Source organism: Hypanus sabinus, chromosome 7 (assembly GCF_030144855.1).
Source record: "Hypanus sabinus isolate sHypSab1 chromosome 7, sHypSab1.hap1, whole genome shotgun sequence".
In the NCBI taxonomy this organism is placed as follows: Eukaryota; Metazoa; Chordata; class Chondrichthyes; order Myliobatiformes; family Dasyatidae; genus Hypanus; species Hypanus sabinus.
In genome coordinates, this window is record NC_082712.1 from 159,285,433 (window position 1) to 159,304,251 (window position 18,819).

The window sequence follows — 18,819 nt, forward strand, 5'->3', positions numbered from 1 at the left end:
ACAAATTTAAGGAGGCTTCTGTTTAGTGTACAAAGTGAGAATTACGCTATTGTCATCCTGAAATTAGAAGACTGTTGAATAAAAACAAACTTTTAATGATTCCTTCACTTTATGCTTTACATCTTACATTTGATGGAATGAGACAGGCCAGATGTTAAAATCTATTACTGAAACTTCCATACAGGGCTGAGCAACGGTGTACCACTTGGACAATAATTTGGCCTATCTCCATAGAGTGCCTATAGTTCCAGCTTCTTAAGTGCTCGATTTAAAGTGATAAAACCATTGATGAAGTACATGCCAATAAACAGTCGATCAGCCCAACTTCAAACTACCTTATGGCTCCCACTATTTCAGAAGTGTAGTGCAATTGACGGCAAGAAAGTATTGCACAAATCACAGGTCTGGAACTAGAGAATAGAATCACACAATAACTAAACCACAAAAAGAAAGTATTTGGTCCATTGAGTCCTTGTCAAGGACCTACAGGTTCCAAGAACAGTTGAGTGATGACAGCAACTATATTGATAGTAATGCTGCTCAGAGACAAGTTTAACTCAATACACCTGTCCAAGACCAAGGGAACCGGTGGGTCAACACATTTACAGATGAACTGCCAATGCAATTTATTATTTTTATCTCCTTAAGAGATAAATGTATGATATTACTCTGTGGTCACATGAGTTAAAAGAAAATTAGCAACTAAAAGATGCAGAAGACTGTAGCACTGAAGGAAGTTGCAGATTCTCCTCTAACCCAATTTAAATCAAAAAGCATTTTAACATGTTAAAAAGGCATATTGTTCAAAAAAATCTAATCTGGAACAGATTGAACAAGTAAAGAGGATATAAACGAGCATTTGCTGAAATGTTGAAAATCTAAGTTCTTAGTGAGGCTCATTGGCTGATTTATTAAGACAATCAAAAATATACACAAAGTTAACTAGCTGGTTAAATGCATTACAATACGGACCATCAAAACTGTTCTTGGACCTTTATGGAAGGAGTTCACTTGAGTCAACTGCATTTAATGAACCAAAGATGATTTGTGCTTCTGATTGGCCTCCTTAATTGCTAAGCAAACGCATCCCACTGGCTAATGTCTCAAAGGAAATTATTCCCTATTTTTTAAATGAGATAACCAGAACTCCTTCAAGGACACACATTATGTTTAGATATGATGGTGGGTAGAAATACAAAAAACTATAGTACTCTTCGTGTGTATATCCCTGGTCTGCACAAGGACCGTATTTGTATGTGTAGACAAAGCGAGGGATGTAGTCCGAAGTGATGGCAATCACAAAGGCATTGGTGATCACTGCGAGCACACCGATTCCTTCCAAGATTCCATACCATATCCCTGGAAACGAAAGACAAAGTCAGTCATGAAAGTGAACAGAATTAAAATCTAAAAACATGTGGACCCTGAAATGCAGAATTTTAAAACCCAAGTTAAAAAAAGGTAGCTCATAATAGAATAGCTAAACCACTTTGGATGCTCAAAGTTACAATGCACTGTGTACTTTACTATCATACTTTAATGAATTTCTTCAAATGCTAATGACCCAATGATAAGTTTGATAAGCAAACCTTAATGCTACATGGGAGCAGCAACAGTAAAATCAAAATAGATGACTATTAGATGATAGCTTGAGGATCAGGGAACACAAATTCAAAGGGCTGGGCAATAGAGGCCTGTGAAGGAATTCTTATATTTATATAGACAAATTGTATGAAACTCTGCTTGTACAGATTTTTGAAACTGTTACTCATCAATTTTGAAAAGGAGATGTATAGTATTCAAGGGAAAATAAATTGCAGAACAATGGAATGGGGACATACATGGAGCTGAATGGAGCTAGTACATAACTGACAGGATGAATGGCCAACTTCCCTGAACCAACGGTTAACTCATGGTTAAAGTGCTAATGGGGCTCTTGTGGAATATATTTCAGGGTTATTCAGTTTTACCTTTTAGTCATTTGATTCTTGAATGACAATGTTTCCAGTTAGAGAACAGTTGTTAATCTAAACTTTGTCTGCCCCATCCATTCAGTACAATTGGATTATATCAGAGTATTTAAAACTGACAAATTAAAGTATTTACTCCTTGCCTTTCATCAATGGTCAGTAACTATCATCTGTGATTCTATTATATAAGAAAGCTAAGAAAGCAGGCACAATCTATTTAAATATTGGGCATATCAGTTAAATGAGAAGTCAATTAAGTCCACAGAACCATTCAGTCCATTAGGTGAGCTGCCCATTATGTTTAGAATTGCAGCAGATGACTCTCACTTATTTTTCCCCTCAGGAATAATAGAATATTCCACCTTTCCAAAATCCATCATCAGCTATTCCACACATCCAGAGTGAAAAACTGGCTATATTATGTGTTTATTTTCACCACTGGATGGGAACAAGAGTTGTTACTTCCACACCCTAGATGCTAAAGCTTTTCCTGAGAATCCTTCTTGTCCTCCAAAACCCTCTGGCACATTTTCCCTATTTGCCTGCTTCAGCTCCCCCAGCAAGCAGCAGCTCCTCCCATCTTCAGCCCCTCACACCAGAGTTTGCTTGCTCTTTTGGGTGGAGGGCAATTGATTCGTACAGAAACCTGAAGAAGTCAATAAATGCTGGTTTGTTCTGTGGACCTCCAATATTTTCTGTTTTTACTTAGGATTTTCAGCATCTGAGGGATTTTGATTTCCATTTGGGCTTATACTCTTGAGTTAGAAAAATTAGGCGATCTCTTTAAAACATGTAAAATTCTTAAGGGTTAATGCCAGTGTTGCCCTTGCTAGGGATGCCTGGAGCCAGGGATCAACAGTCACAGAACAAAGGGTCCGCCTTTTAGAACAAATAACAGAGTAAAAAAAAATCCTTCACCTGCACTGAAGGTGCACTTTCAAATTTCAAAATCCTGCACTGTAAATCTCAGAATCAGATTTATTATCATTGATATATGTCATGAATTTTTAAACATGAGATTCTGTAGATGCTGGAAATCTTGAGCAACACACATAAAATGCTGGACAATCTTAGCAGGTCAGGCAGCATCAACGGTGGGAAATACATAGCTGATATTTTGGACCATTGACTGAGTCCTGATGAAGGGTCACAGCCTAAAACCTCAGCTGTCTATTTCCCTCCATAGATGCTGCCTGACTTGCTGAATTCCTCCAGCATTTTGTGTCTGTTGTCATTAAATGTGTTGTTTTGTGGTAGAGGTATATAAAAAAATTGATATAAGTTAGAGAAAATAAATAAGTAAACATTGCAAGAGGAATGATAAGGGGGTGTTTATGGGTTAATGGATCATTCAGAAATATGATGGTAGAGGGGTAGAAGCTGTTTGCAAAACACTGAGTGTATGCTTTCAGGATCCCGTACCTCCTCCACAATGGTAGGAATGAGAAAGCATGTCCTAGATGGTGGAGGTAATAACAATGAATTCTTCACGGAATTCTTTACCCAAAGGGGCTGGAACCAGCTCAGTTGTTGTGTATATTCATGGTGAAATTAAGAGGTTTTTGAATATTCAAAAGGTATATGGTTAGTTCAGGATACGTGGTTTAGATCTCTGAGGCAAAAGATCAGACAAAATCACATTGAATAGCACAGCATGCAAGAAGGATCAAACAACCTCTCTTGATTCTGAAATAGACTGGATTCCTGGTATAGTTGGTGCTGATCTGAATGTCTTCTCCAAACACTGTACCATTTCTTCTCACCCATCCCAGAATCCCCAACCCGAAGAAGCTGTCTTTCCATGCTCAATTGGGAAAATATTTGCTTAGACCATAAGGCACAGGAGCAGCATTAGGCCATTTGGCTCATTGAGTCTGCTCCACCATTCCATCATGACTGATCCTTTTTTCACCTGCCTCAACCCCATTTCCCAGCCTTCTTCCTGTCGCCTTTGATGCCATGTCCACTCAAGAACTTATCAAGCTCTGCCTTAAATATACTCAACAACCTGGCCTCCACAGCTGCCTGTGATAATAAATTCCATAAGTTCACCACCTCCTAGCTAAAGAAATTTCTCCACATCTCTGTTTTAAATGGACACCCCTCTATACTGAGGCTATGCCCTGTAGTCCTAGACTCCCCTACCATGGGAAACATCTTTTCCACATCTACCCTATCTCAGCCTTTTAACATTTGAAAGGTTTCAATGAGATCCGCCCCTCCCCTAAATTCCAGAGAGTACAGACACGGCACATTCAAATGTTCCTCATATGATAACCTTTTCATTCCTGGAATCATCCTTGTGACTTAAAAATAGCCATGTTGAAGCTCCTGTTATCTTTTTTGCTTTAATGGACATTGTCATTGGCTTATGGATATAACATCCTAACCTGGCAATATTCCATAAATGCTCACTGCCCATTCGCTTGAGTTGTAATATTCTACAATGTGATACCATGTTTCTCATTGTGGCCTAATCACATACAATGTCGGTTTGTTACTTATTTTGTCCTGGGTCTAAATATTGCCTTTTTGTGAGGAATATTGTAATCAAAGATACTAAGAAATGTATATTGGCTGTAATCCATCAGTGAGCCAAGGCATCAAACTCCTGGGCCCTTCTTTATACCCTTCAGCATTTTTCTATTCCAATATTGCCATCCATTCAATAATTCCTTTCTAAAGTATATTAAAAATAAAGAACTTACAGTTAAATTGTGATTTTTTTATTGCTAAACTAGCAGGTTCATTATTCTCAGGATTGATAATCTAATACATTATTTATAGTCGTGCAAAAATATTTAGTTCGCTCAATGACTGATACAATCAAGGCTATCTTAACAGTAAATTCTTATAATTAAAAGTGCATCAATGGATTCCAAAGTCCTTGTGAGGTACAAGTGCCTCACCTGTACTGTTTTAAATTGTAGCCTTCAAAACAAGAAATAAAAACCTAGTTCATAATCTGTATCTGTGACGCATATGGTTTTATGAAGCAATCACTTTGGAAATGTAGAACTATTGTTAGTTACCAGATTGAGTCAGTTCATTTAGAACAAACTAATCAAGTGAAAGTCCCTGGCAAGCTAAAATTAGAGATGGTCATTTGTATGGTTCTTCTATTTCTAAGTGTTTCAACAGTGCTTAAGAGAATAAGGAAACACCATTCCAAAGTTAAATAGAGCAGTTCTCTAATCCTGAACAAAGAATAGAAAATGTGGAAATATACAAAGTACAGTAGTTATAGAGAGGAGGAAATAACCAACATTTAGGTCACTGATTCCTGATACCATAAGGAAATAAGGAATTGCATTGTCACGGTCATTTACTAACCATTTAAACACATGTTCATTTTTAATTCTTGTTGTTATGAGAAATTGTTGCTCGCGCTATTTGGTTTGTGGCCACCTAGATCAGATATGAGGTATTGCTCATTGTGACCGCAGAGGAGGCCATGGGACTTCAATATTTTCATATGATGTAATATGACCCTATTCCAAGCCTACTTGTTTTTCCAGTTTCGATTTTATATATGTTGAGAGGATCGGAGTTGACGACACTGACAATTTTGTATTTTTGCGAGTTATTATAAACAGCCTTTTTTTTTCCATTTTTTCTTTTTCTCCTTTTTCTTTTTTTGTTTTTTTCCTTGTTAGTTATTAGATTAGTTTTTTTGCATTTTTTTTTCTTTTTTTCTTTTTTTTAATAAATATATTACGATATACCTAGGTTTGCCTTGTTTATTTGTAAATTATATCATCCATGATTTGGGAATACTCATTTATACTGTAACCATTGCTTATGTATTCTTTCATGTTCAGTTGAAATGTATATGTTTGTAATCCCATTATCTATGTATCAATTTTACTTTGTTGATATTAATAATAATAATAATAATAAAAAGATTGAAAAAGAAAGAAAGAAAAGGAGGCCAAGGGACTGATGTCGGAATGGAAATGGGAAGTAAAATGAAGATCCTAGGAAGTTCCATCTTTTGTGGCAGATGGAGTGAAGGTTCAAGACAAACCAATCCTGCGGTTTAATGTAGAGGAGGCTGCACTGGTGAGCACTGGATACATGGCCCTGACAAACTCACAGGTAAAGTATGCCTCACCTGGAAGGACTGATTAGTGCCCTGAATGGTAGTGAGGAAGGAGATGTAGGGGCAGGGGTAATTTTTTCCTATTTTCAGGGATAAGTACCAGGAGTGAGATCAGTGGGAAGGGACAAGTGACAAGGGAGTCATATTGAGAGTGATTGCTGTAGAAAGTGGGAGGTAGGGGAAAGGACGATGTTTAGTAGTAGGATCCCGTTGAAGATGGCAGAGATTATGGATGTGCTGGATGTGGCGGCACATGGGGTGGTAGTAAGGACAACGGGAAGTCTATCCTGGGAATATGGCGATGCCGGGGAAAAGGAACGGATGTGAATGAGGGCAGATTCAATAGCAGAGGGCGGCAATGAACCCCATGCATTGAATAAGGAGGACAATTCAGATGCTCTGGAACAGAAAGCCTCATCCTGAGAACAGATGCAGCAGAGGCAGAGGAGCCGAGAAAAAGGAACAGCGTTTTTACAAGTGACAGCATGGGAAGAGGTATCGCCAAGAGAACGGGAAGAGTTAGTAGCTTCATACAATCAGTAGACAGTCAGTCTCCAGAGTTGGAGATAGAGAGACTGAGAAAAGGGTAGAGGTGTCAGAGGGAGAAAAGTAAATTTGAGGTCAGGGTGGACACTGGCGGCACAGTTAGAGGAAGCAACACCACTGCATGACGTAGCACAGAAAGAGTTGGGGAATAACCTGCATTAGGAGTCCACTTTATCAAGATTCTTTGTTCCATCCAGTACTTCGAGTATCATCTCCTCTACATCGGTGAGACCCAACATAGAATGCTTCGTTGTGCACTTTCACTCCATGTCACAAAATGTGGGAGGTCCCAGAGGCTAGCCAATTAATTCTATGTCCTATTCTTATTCCAACATGCCCTCTTTGGTCATGATGAGGCCACCCTCAGGCTGGAAGAGCAACAACTCATATCCTGTCTGGGTAGACTCAAACCTGATGGTATGAACATTGATTTCTCCAACTTCCAGTCATCTCTCCCTTCTCTCTTTATCGATTTGCCACTGGCTCCCCTCTTACCCTTTCTCTTCTCCTCACCTCACCTCCCTATTGCTTGCTTCTGGTGCCCCTCATCCATCTAATTCTCCCACAGTCTACTCCTGTTCAATTAGAATCCTCCTTCTCCAGCCTTTTTGTTCTTCCACCTAGCACCTCCCAGTTTCTCACTTCATTACCCCTGGCCTACCCACCCACTTTCCCCCTCATCTGGTTTCAACTATCACCAGCCTTTATTTATTTATTCTCATTCTGAGAAAAAGCACAGAATAAGCCGTTCTGGCCCTTCGAGCTGCGCGGCCAGCAATCCACCGATTTAACCTGAGCCTAATCATGGGACAACTTTCAATAACCAATTAAGCTACTAACTGGAATGCCTTTAGACTGTGGGAGGAAAGTGTAGCACCCAGAAGAAACCCATGTGTTCATGGGGAGGACATACTAAATCTTCAGAGATGGCGCTGGAATTGAACTCCAAACTCCAATGCCCCAAGCTTTAATAGTGTTGCGCTGACCTCTACGCTATCATGGTGCTTATTACATACACCTTCCTCTTCCCCCACCTCCTTACTCTGGCTTCTTCACCCTTACTTTCCAGACCCAATGAAGGGTCTTAGCCCAGAACATTAACAGTTGTATCCTGTCCATAGATGCTCCCTGACCTGTTGAATTCCGACAGCATTTTGTATGTGTTGCTCTGGATTCCCAGCATCCATGGAATTTCATTTCTACATCAAACTGTTTGACTATCAGTCTCCTCCACTGCCAGGGTGAGTCTAAATGCATCTAGTTGAAAAGTACCTCACATTCTGTCTAGATAGTTAACAACCCAAAGGCATGAACACTGGACTCTCCAGTTTCAGGTAACCTGCTCCCTCTCCATTCCGTTTCTCTCTCCTGCTATCTACCCGGTTGCTTTCACACCCTCACACCTCCCAAGCCTCCCTATTACCCTCTTTCCCCCTCATCCACTCTCTCCATCTGTCCATCACTCAAACACTTCTCCCACTGTGTCCCCCTTCCTCTACTGTTCCCATTTGCCCACCTGACTTCCATTACTGGTTCAATGCTCCATTTTCCTTTCCCAATGGATTTCCATCATCTGCAGCTCTCCACTTACCACCCACCAGCAGCTGTGCTTTTTCCACAATTTCTTCCTCCATTTCTCTATCACCCCTCCTCATTTAGATCCACCTACTGCTTTCTGGCTTTTGCTCCACCCATTCCTTTCATCTCGATAGACTGACCATCTCCCAACTTCCAACTGTCTTGACTTGAACTGCCCATTTCCCCCTACAAAAGTTGTCTGAACAACTGAGATTCTCCAGCAGACTTTTTACTCCATGACAAAAAAGTAGCTAGTTTCTGCAAAATCAACACAAAAGCTTGCAAAATATCTCTTTTTGGATATAACTACAGATTTCAGAGAAACCCACAAAATAGATGAAGGATGACACGTCCCCTGACTGGGAATCTCAAACTGGAAGTGCAAATTTAATTAGGAATCTAGTCATTCAGTTTTGAGAGGTGGTGAAATTTCTTTAGGGTTGTAAGGGTCTCAGTCACTGAGGATACAGAGAGATAGACAGTCTTTTGGATCCTGAAGGATTCAAGGTTCAGGGGTTGGATGAGTAGGAATGAAGGACCTAACAGTGTCCCCTGTTGCAGTTAGAAAGTTCTTTTAACTGGACTTTCCACTAATCACTCTTTAAATATACACAGGTGGGAGAATCTTTGAGGAATTCCTTAATGTAGGCATTCAAATCTAACAAAATGACACAGCACTATTAATAAGACTTATTAAGGGCACAGAAATTTGCTGCCTCAAACACTTAAATGGCTATTTTGAAAGCTTTAGTTAATCTCAGAATCAAGTTGAATATCACAGCATCCTCATGAAATTTTGATGTTCATAGCAGCAGTACAGTACATAATAATAAAAACTATAAGTTACAATTGTATGTGTATATGTAGATATAAAAGAAAATTGGATTAAATAAGTAGCCCAAGAAGTCAGGAAAAATTCTGAGGTAGTGTTGATGAGTTAATTGCCCATTCAGAAATCTGATGGTGGAGGGGAAGAAGCTGTTCCTAAAATGTTGAATGTATACTATCGGGCTCCCTGTACCCCTCTTTGATGGTAGCAATACGAAGAGGTCCTGGGTGATGGAGGTCCTTAATGATGGATGCAGCCTTTTTTAGACATTGCCTTTTGAAGGTCTCCTTGATGCTGAGATGGCTAGTGCCCATGATGGAACTGGCAGAGATTCTGTTTCTGAATTCATTTTATAGGTGTGCGCTACACAACAGAAAATTTCAGAGATGACTCAGTGTTAGAGCTCTCTCCTGTGGTAAATATTGGGATCTACATACGTATAAGCAGGTATATATTGAGGTGTCATTTAATTATAAACTGGACCAGAACTAAGTGAACAAGTACATTTTGATTACAGTTGAATCATGAAAAATAGATAATTTTTACCCTAGAAGTTTCCAGCCTTGTGCTTCATGGGTGAATTTTAAGAAGTGAAGTGGCTGATAGAAATGGAATTCTTCAAACATGGGTGCAGCATTATATATTGCCATCATCCACCCTACAACAGGTGTGACGAGCACTGCTCGTTTGTACCTATTGCTTGTTTTAAGACTATGCATTAAATTCACATTGCAAAGCTATTATAAGATAATTCTAGGTATTAGTGGATCAAATATCTGTAGGTAGTGTAGGTATCAGTGGATCAAATATCTGTGATAGCCAGTGCAACTCATCCCACAAGTACATCCCATTCCTGTGTTGCCAAATCAATTCAGCATCTATAATTCACCCCTCAGCCTTCTATACTCTAAGGAAAACAAACCCAACTTATCCAATCTCTCCCCAAAGCTGAAACACACCATGTCAGAGCTACATCCTGGTGAATCTATTTTTTCAGTGCAATCATATCCTTTCTAATAGTGTCACAATCAGAACTATAAATAGTACTCCAGTTGAGGCTGGCCTAAGTGATTTATCTCTTAGATTCTAAATAATGTCATGCATCCTATATGCTTGCTTTACCTTCTTATCTACCTGTGCTACTGCCTTTAGGGATACTCAGGCAGATGCAAAGGACACAATAATACCTACTGAATATTGAAAGGCCTACAGAGTGGATGTGAGAGGATGTTTCCATTGGTGAGAGAGTCTAGGACTAGAGGGCACAACCTCAGAATAGAAGGATATCCCTTTAGAACAGAGATTAGGGGGAATGTCTTTAGCCAGAGGGTGGTATAACTGTGGAATTCATTACTACAGATGGCTGTGGGGGCCATGTCATTGGGTATATTTAGAACAGGTTCTTAATTAGTAAGAGTGTCAAAAGCTACAGGGAGAGAATATTGACATTTTCTATTTGGACAATCAAGTTCGCTCCGCCATTTGATCATAACTGATTTATTTTCCATTCAACACCATTCTCTTGAAAGCAAGAGAATGGGATTGAGAAGGAAAGTAAATCAGCCATGATCTGCTCCTATGTCTTAGGCTCTCATGGAAAATAGGAACAAAAATAGGCCACCAGGCCAATCAAGCTTGCTCCACCATTCATTATGAACATTTACGTTGACCACAACTCTTCTTATGTACATAAACCATATAATCCTCAATTTCTTGAACTTCCAAATTCACACATATTCCTGCTGGTCATCAGTCATTCCTAGGTACTATCATTCATTGTGTTTTTTCTGGTCTTATTAGTTCATTTCATTAACTTTCAGCATTAAATCATCAGTATGCACATCACTGCTGATCTCACTGGACTGTACGCACTGCACAACAGCATCTCTTCCACCTCAGATGACATGGGAACTGCACCAACCTTGATCGCTGGGCTCTGCAGAGAGTGTTACGGACAGCCCAGCATATCTGTGGATGCGAGCTTCCTTTCATTGAGGACATTTATAGCAGAAGGTGCAGAAAGCAGGCCCGGAAGATCATCGGGGACAACAATCACCCCAAATCCTTCTGTCTAGCAGATGATACCACAGTATGAAAGCCATGATCAACAGGCTATGGGACAGTTTCTTTCTACAGGCCATTAGACTTATAAATTCACATGTCTGTACATTGTGACAGAATCATAACATGAAGATTTTTACTCCCTCACTCTGTGGGATGGATGTAAGATTTAAATAAATTCAAATACATCTTTGATTTCCATTCCCACTGTTAGCAGCCAGGTTCCAGTTGCTCTGGAATTCCTTCTCCAAACCTTTCTCTTACCCTTTCTCCTTTTCATTGAGAAAACTCCACCTTCACTGAGCTAATGGAGGTTTATACTAATATCATTTTATTTGGCAGAGAATCCAATTTTAACCTCTCTTAAACAAGAGAAATAATCATAATTGACACAAATTTGGACAGAAATTAGAGAAAATCTGCAGATGTTGGAAATCCAAGCAACACACACAGCAGGCTAGGCAGCATCTATGGAAAATGGTATAGCCGATGTCTTGGGCTGAGACCCTTCAGCAGGACTGAAGGAAAAGAGCTGAGAATCAGTGTTAGAAGGTAGGGGGAAGGGAGGGAGAAACACAAGCTGATAGGTGAAACTGGGAGGTGGATGGGTGAAGTAAGGAGCTGGGAAGTTGATTGGTGAAAGAGATACAGGGCTGGAGCAGGGAGGATCTAATAGGGCAGGACAGAAGGCCTTGGAAGAAAGAAAAGGGGGAGGAGCACCAGAAGGATGCAATGGGCAGGCAAGGTGATACGGTGAGATAGGGAAAGGGGGACGGGAAATAGTGAGGGAGGGGAGGGGCATTACCAGAAGTTCAATAAATTGATGTTCATGCTATCAGGTTGGAGGCTACCCAGACAGACAATGCAGTTTGACGAAAGGACATGCTCAGTACAGTCACTGTAAGCATTCAGCTGGCAGTAACTGGTTTGGGTAGCGCCTGCTGGACTCAATGTTCTAACAAGCAACTCATCTTTACATTGAGAATGCAGCAAATGCCTTGGTCTACATTACCTATATCTGTTGCTCTGGCAGGTAACGGCCGTCTCCACTGAGTGACAAATTTGTAGGCATCCAGTCTTATTTCAATGATATTGTTTAGGAGAGCGAGGAGTGGAGCCAGTGGGAAGGCAGCAACAAATATGGTTGTGAATCCAAACTGTAAGACTAGATTGAAATGAGAGCCACAATTATGACTGCTTGAAAACATACAGATTGATTCATTTACCCAATGATAATGTAGACTTGAATTATTAACACAGACCTTAGCAAAAATGCAACAAACATTTGATTTAACTTCTTTTCCATTCTGTAACAGAGGATAAGACTTAAGGAATAATACTCAGTCACAGTATTATTCAATAAAACATGTAACATGTGCTGGACACAATGCGCAAATCTCTTTTTTTCCTACGATCCTGGGTTCAAGCCTCACTCCAGAGAGTTCGGTGATTATTGCAGGCTGACACTTTTTGATGCAGGGTTTGCAAAGGGCTGCACTGTCAGTGATAATGACTCTCAAATGAGTTGCCTAGTTTCACACGACTGTAAAAATCTCTCGTGGTGGCATTCCACATTCTTCTGTCAATGCTTATCAGTCGACCTACATGTGCCATGTCTGTGAGTCTGGGCCTGTCCTGGTGTTGCAGTGATGCTAGGTGGGTGCGAGGGAACAAAGTTTCCTGTTGTTGTGTTGTTGCTTGGGTTGCTTGTGTTGAACATTGCGGGCAAGCTGTGTTGGTGCCAGAAATTGTGGTTACACCTATGGGCTGCTCCCAGCACATTCTTAGGTTGTGTTGCTTGTTAATGCAAATGGCGCATTTCACTGTATATTTCGATGTTGTTGTTGTTCAGTCATTAAGTCGAGTCTGACTCTTCATGATCTCATGGACTCTGCACACCAAGCCTTCTTGTGGGAAACTGCCTGTCTAAGATCCCTCAAGGTCATGCACATTGCCCGAGTAATTTTATCTATCCATCATAGCCTCTGTCGTCCTCTCCTTCATTTACCCTCTAACATGAGAGTCTTCTCCATGGAATCTAGTCTTCTCATGACGTGGCCAAGTTGTTGGAGCTCTTGTCTCATAATCAAGTCTCCTAGTGAGCAGTCCGGCTGTATTTCTTCAAGTATTGACTTGTTGGATCTTCTTTCTGTCCAACAAACTCATAACACTTTCATCCAGCATCCAAGTTCAAAGGCATTGATTCTTTTGTATTCAGCCTTACTAATAGGCTAGCTCTCACAACTGAAAACACTATAGACTTGATTATATGGATCTTCGTAGATAATGTTATGTCTCTGCTCTTCAGTATTTTATCTAAATTTGTCATTGCCATTTCCCTTCCCAGAAGTAAGTGCCATCCAATTGAGTGGTTGCAGTTACCATCTATAGAAATCTTTGAACCGAAGAAGACAAAATCCATCACTGTTTCCATTTCCATTCCATTTATTACCACAGAGTTAATAGGGGTGGTCAAAATAATCTTGGTTTTATGTTTCGATGTACGTGTGATAAATAAATGAACCTGAGTCTGAATCATGAAGTAGAGGGTTTGCTCAGGTCTTGCTTCATCGTTTGTGGAAGTGAGCTATGCCCAAGTGGGCTGTCTTGTTTCTTACATTGGTGACTAAATATCATTGCATGTGAAAGACTCGGGGATACCAGATATTGTGAAATGCATCCTTAGGGTTTTAAAATCTGACTTGGCTTGAAGAAAGCACTAAATTAGACAATGCAGGATTGAAGATCAAGTACCTGAAATTAAGTAAACGCATCCTTTGTGAAAGCACTTACTGTAATTTTCATGTGATTCTAACTAAAATTCTTCCATTTAAATATCTCTTAGGACTCTAAAAAAAAGCTGCATCTATAGCATCACCTGGGGTGCACAAATGAAGTTTATTCTCTCAGATCTGGGATTCCAACCAGTCTGAGATCTGAAACTCACAGTAAGAGTTTATTTTAAACCTATTCTGGAGAGCTGCTTAAATAATTTATTTCATTTAATACAAGGAAATTATATTTTCAAATTAAGCTAACATTACTCTCTTAGACAAGTTACTTCCTTTGCTTTAGGCATGGTTTTTCAATTGGCAATCATTTAAGTAAGGAATAATTTGCTTCTTACATTTAATTCCTCATTCCATTATTTTTGGCAATGATAATCTTATTTCCTATGATAGGTTGATGTCTTATTGACAGCAGAGCAGAAGGAAGATCATACAATGGTGTTAAACAAATTCACGAATTTTAATTAATGTAAAATACAAACCTCGAGGTTTACTTGTACAGTCCTAGTTCTCCTTTGTTGTCTAGGGTCTTTGATTTGCTCAAAGGCAGCGGGAAGTAAAGAGTGTAGTTTTGAAACTGGAAAATCTTCTATTCCATGCCTAATTCTAGATCTAAACAAACAGTGAGCCCTGACTATTAATTTGTATCTCCACTTAAGAAGGGAAAGAAATGTAAACCTCTAATTAGAAATCTTCTGATGCCAGGAAAAGAAAGAAATGTTGGAAATTTGGGGAAAAAGATGTGTTTCTGTGAGAGAGAGAGTGAGAGTCAGTGAGTGAGTGAGCAAGAGAGAGAGAGAGAGAGAGGTAGTGAGAGAGTGAGTGAGTGAGGTTGAAAGTGAAAGTGTGTGAGAGAGAGTGAATGAGTGAAAGTGAAAAAGAGAGAGTGAGAGGGAGCATGAGTGAGAGAAAATGAGTGAATGAGTGAGAAAGAGTGAGAGTGAATGTAAGCGTGAGAGTGAGAAAGAGAGAGTGCTAAAGTGAGAGTGAGAAAGAGAATGAGAGGGAGCATGAGAGAGAGTGAGAAAAGGGGTGAATGAGATGAGATGGTGAAAGAGTGAGTATGAATGTGAGAGAGAGAGAGAGAACACGAGTGAAAAAGAGAGTGGGAGTGAAAGAGTGAATGAATAAGTTAGAATGAGAAAGTGCGAGAGAGTGAGTGAGAGATAGGGAGTGTGAGGTGGGGGGGGGGGGAGAGAGAGAGCAAAGACTTAGATCCTTGTGGCAACAGGCAAGTGTCTTGAATAGAAATTGAAAATATAAATATATAAATCACTCCAGAGAAATGAAAGCCTTTTGCATGAGTTGCTGAATAATATGAAGCTTGATATATTTAAATATTCTCTAAAGATTTGATATATTCCAATTACACAAGAACCAAAGAAAATGCTACACATTTGCAGTAAATATGTACAGATACCTTCATACTGCTGTGGAAAATATGATTACTCAGCAGGGTGAGGAAATTTGATTTAAACTTTTAATGATCTTGATATTTTTTAACGTTAGTTTTAAATTTCAATTTATTTATTTCATTCAATTCAATTGTCAAAAGTATTTCCTCTTTCCAGTCTTACAAAAGTGATGAAGGTTTTGATTAAATGTGTTCAATAAACCCAGCTGGAAACTGGATAATACACCACACAGGTGAATTTTATAAATATGATATTAATGAGGAATACAAATAATTGTTAAGTTCCACTAATTATTGTTATACCATAAAACACATTTTGGAGAAAAAATCTGTTGTAGTACTTAGTGGTTTTCTCAGTTCCTGAGCTGTATTGTTTTATGTTCTATGACTGTGTTAAATAATTGCCCATCAAAATGCTCACATTAATTATTCAAATACATGAGGCTCTTTATTCAATAACGTTACGCTTGTTAGTCTGGTACTTACCCATTTCTAGATATTCATCTATCAGTCCATGGATGTTCATGGGCTGCAGATTCCAATCCTGCTCCCACTGAGGTAGGTAATTGTCATTCTTTTCACTCTGACTGGCTTTCTTCACCTTCCTTCGTGACCACCAATTCTGTAACAGTCTATATTCATCCAGACATTATTTTCCACTGAGCATCAACAACATAGTAAGTTAATACTTGACAGCAATGTCTTTCATTTGTGCTCTCTTTCACACACATACACACATAACTTATTTGCAAATGCACATTAGAACTGGACGCATGAAGATTCTTCTCATTGCTACCATCAGGGAGGAGGTATAGGAGCCTGAAGACAAACACTCAATGTGTTCAGAACAGCTTCTTCCCCTTCACCAACTGAATGGACAATGTACCAATCCATGAATACTACTTCAATATTACTTTTGCTCTCTTTTTCCACTACTTAATTAATTTATCTTACTGTAAGTTATAGTTCCCTTTATGTATTGCATTGTACTGCTGCCTGCCTGTAAAACAACAAATTTCTCAATATATGCCACTGATATTAAACCGATTCTGATCCTGAAAACAAATCAGAATATGCATATTGTGCCCCAAACTTGATATGCATACTGCAAATTAAAAATGATTTTCAACAACTTTGAAAACAGTAAGCAACTTAAATTAGTGGGTTTCCTTGCTTTTCTCTTTCCAGATATGAAACACGTTTACAATCACAGTGTAACCTGGACTCTTAGCAAGGCAAACTTGAATGCTGGCTCTTTTTGCACTTTGCTAACTGGAATCAAAGCAACAGACTGATGAACTTTCCTTGCCACAAGGCGGTGGACCGTGCAAATAAAATGACCTAGAAATTACTTCTCCTGTGAAAGAAGTGTCTGCAAAATGCAAATGCTCAGCAATGCACATCAATCTTCATGAAGAATTCCTGCCAGTGCTTCCTTGCATTTGATATAGTTCTGCACACCTCACTGTATGTGGATAACCTAAGTACAGAATTCACTTGGTGAAGGCCATATGACACAGATGCAGAATTTGGGTATTCAGCCCCTTGAGTCTGCTCTGCCATTCCATCATGTTTGACTAATTTTTCTTGTCAACCTCAAGCTCCTGCCTTCTTCACATAACTTTTGACATCCTTATTAATCAAGAACCTTTGAAACTTTATTTAAATATATGCAATGAATTGTCCTCCACAGCATCTGTGCAATGAATTCTAGATTCACCATCTTCTGGCGAAAGAAATTCCACCTCATCTATGTCCTAAAGGGATGTCCCTCTAAATTGAGGCTTTGGTCCTACACTCATTCTCTCCACATCTACTCTACCCAGACCTTTCAATATTTGTTAAATTTCAATGAGATTTTCTCGCCCTCAATCTGCTAAACTGCAGAAAATACAGGCCCAGGAGGTTGTTTAAGTAAATGAAATTAAGAAAACAGAAAAACAAATAAGGCTGGAGCTGTGAGGCATAGAATACAGAGCTGCTGGAAACACAAAACAAAAACATTCAGCAGGTCTGTTGGCATCTGTAGAGAGATGACAGCAACAATACTCCAATCAAAGACAGCTGCCTGCACTCTGAAAGGTCATCCAATCAAAATGTTCCTTCATTCCACCAGAAACCAATCATTCCCAGCAACCCTAGCTCTTAAGTCAGAATTGCCCAGATTAGTTTCTCTGCCTGGGTTGTTGAGTGTTTCCAGCACTTTATGTTTTTGTATCAGGTATCTGGCACTTGTTTTTTTCCCCCACTTCTCACTGTTCTGATGCAACTCAGTTTCTCTTTCTCTCTCTCTTTCTCTCTCTCTCTCTCTCTCTCTACAGCTACTGTCTGATCTGTTGGGCCTTAGAACATAGAATAGTACAGCACATTACAGGCCCTTCGGCCCACAATGTTGTGCAGACCTTCAAACCCTGCCTCCCATATAACCCCCCCATCTTAAATTCCTCCATATACCTGTCTAGTAGTCTCTTAAACTTCACTAGTGTATCTGCCTCCACCACTGACTCAGGCAGTGCATTCCACGGACCAACCACGCTCTGAATGAAAAACCTTCCTCTAATATCCCCCTTGAACTTCCCTCCCCTTACCTTAAAGCCATGTCCTCTTGTACTGAGCAGTGGTGCCCTGGGGAAGAGGCACTGGCTGTCCACTCTGTCTATTCCTCTTAATATCTTGTACACCTCTATCATGTCTCCTCTCATCCTCCTTCTCTCCGAAGAGTAAAGCCTTAGCTCCCTTAATCTCTGATCATAATCCATACTCTCTAAACCAGGCAGCATCTTGATAAATCTCCGCTTTACCCTTTCCAATGCTTCCACATCCTTCCTATAGTGAGGCGACCAGAACTGGACACAGTACTCCAAGTGTGGCCTAACTAGAGTTTTATACAGCTGCATCATTACATCACGACTCTTAAACTCTATCCCTTGACTTACGAAAGCTACCACCCCGTAAGCTTTCTTAACTACCCTATCTACCTGTGAGGCAACTTTCAGGGATCTGTGGACATGTACCCCCAGATCCCTCTGCTCCTCCACACTACCAAGTATCCTGCCAGTTACTTTGTACTCTGCCTTGGAGTTTGTCCTTCCAAAGTGTACCACCTCACACTTCTCTGGGTTGAACTCCATCTGCCACTTCTCAGCCCACTTCTGCATCCTATCGATGTCTCTGTGCAATCTTCGACAATCCTCTACACTATCTACAAGACCACCAACCTTTGTGTCATCTGCAATCTTGCCAACCCACCCTTCTACCTCCACATCCAGGTCGTTAATAAAAATCACAAAAAGTAGAGGTCCCAGAACAGATCCTTGTGGGACACCACTAGTCACAACCCTCCAATCTGAATGTACTCCCTCCACCACAACCCTCTGCCTTCTGCAGGCAAGCCAATTCTGAATCCACCTGGCCAAACTTCCCTGGATCCCATGTCTTCTGAATTTTTGAATAAGCCTACCATGTGGAACTTTGTCAAATGCCTTACTAAAATCCATGTAGATCACATCCACTGCACTACCCTCATCTAT

At 39.9% G+C, this 18,819-nt stretch overlaps 1 protein-coding gene across 1 annotated transcript in view; it reads right to left on the reverse strand.

Moving 5' to 3' along the window:
* Positions 1-18,819, reverse strand: part of ano3 (anoctamin 3) — a 521,252-nt gene that overhangs the window by 26,308 nt on the left and 476,125 nt on the right. The window contains exons 21-23 of the mRNA XM_059976011.1: positions 15,776-15,921; positions 12,099-12,251; positions 1,212-1,359 (exon numbers count right to left, since the gene is read on the reverse strand). Of these exons, the coding sequence (XP_059831994.1) occupies positions 1,212-1,359; positions 12,099-12,251; positions 15,776-15,921 (447 nt within the window). The remainder of the gene's footprint in view (positions 1-1,211; positions 1,360-12,098; positions 12,252-15,775; positions 15,922-18,819) is intronic.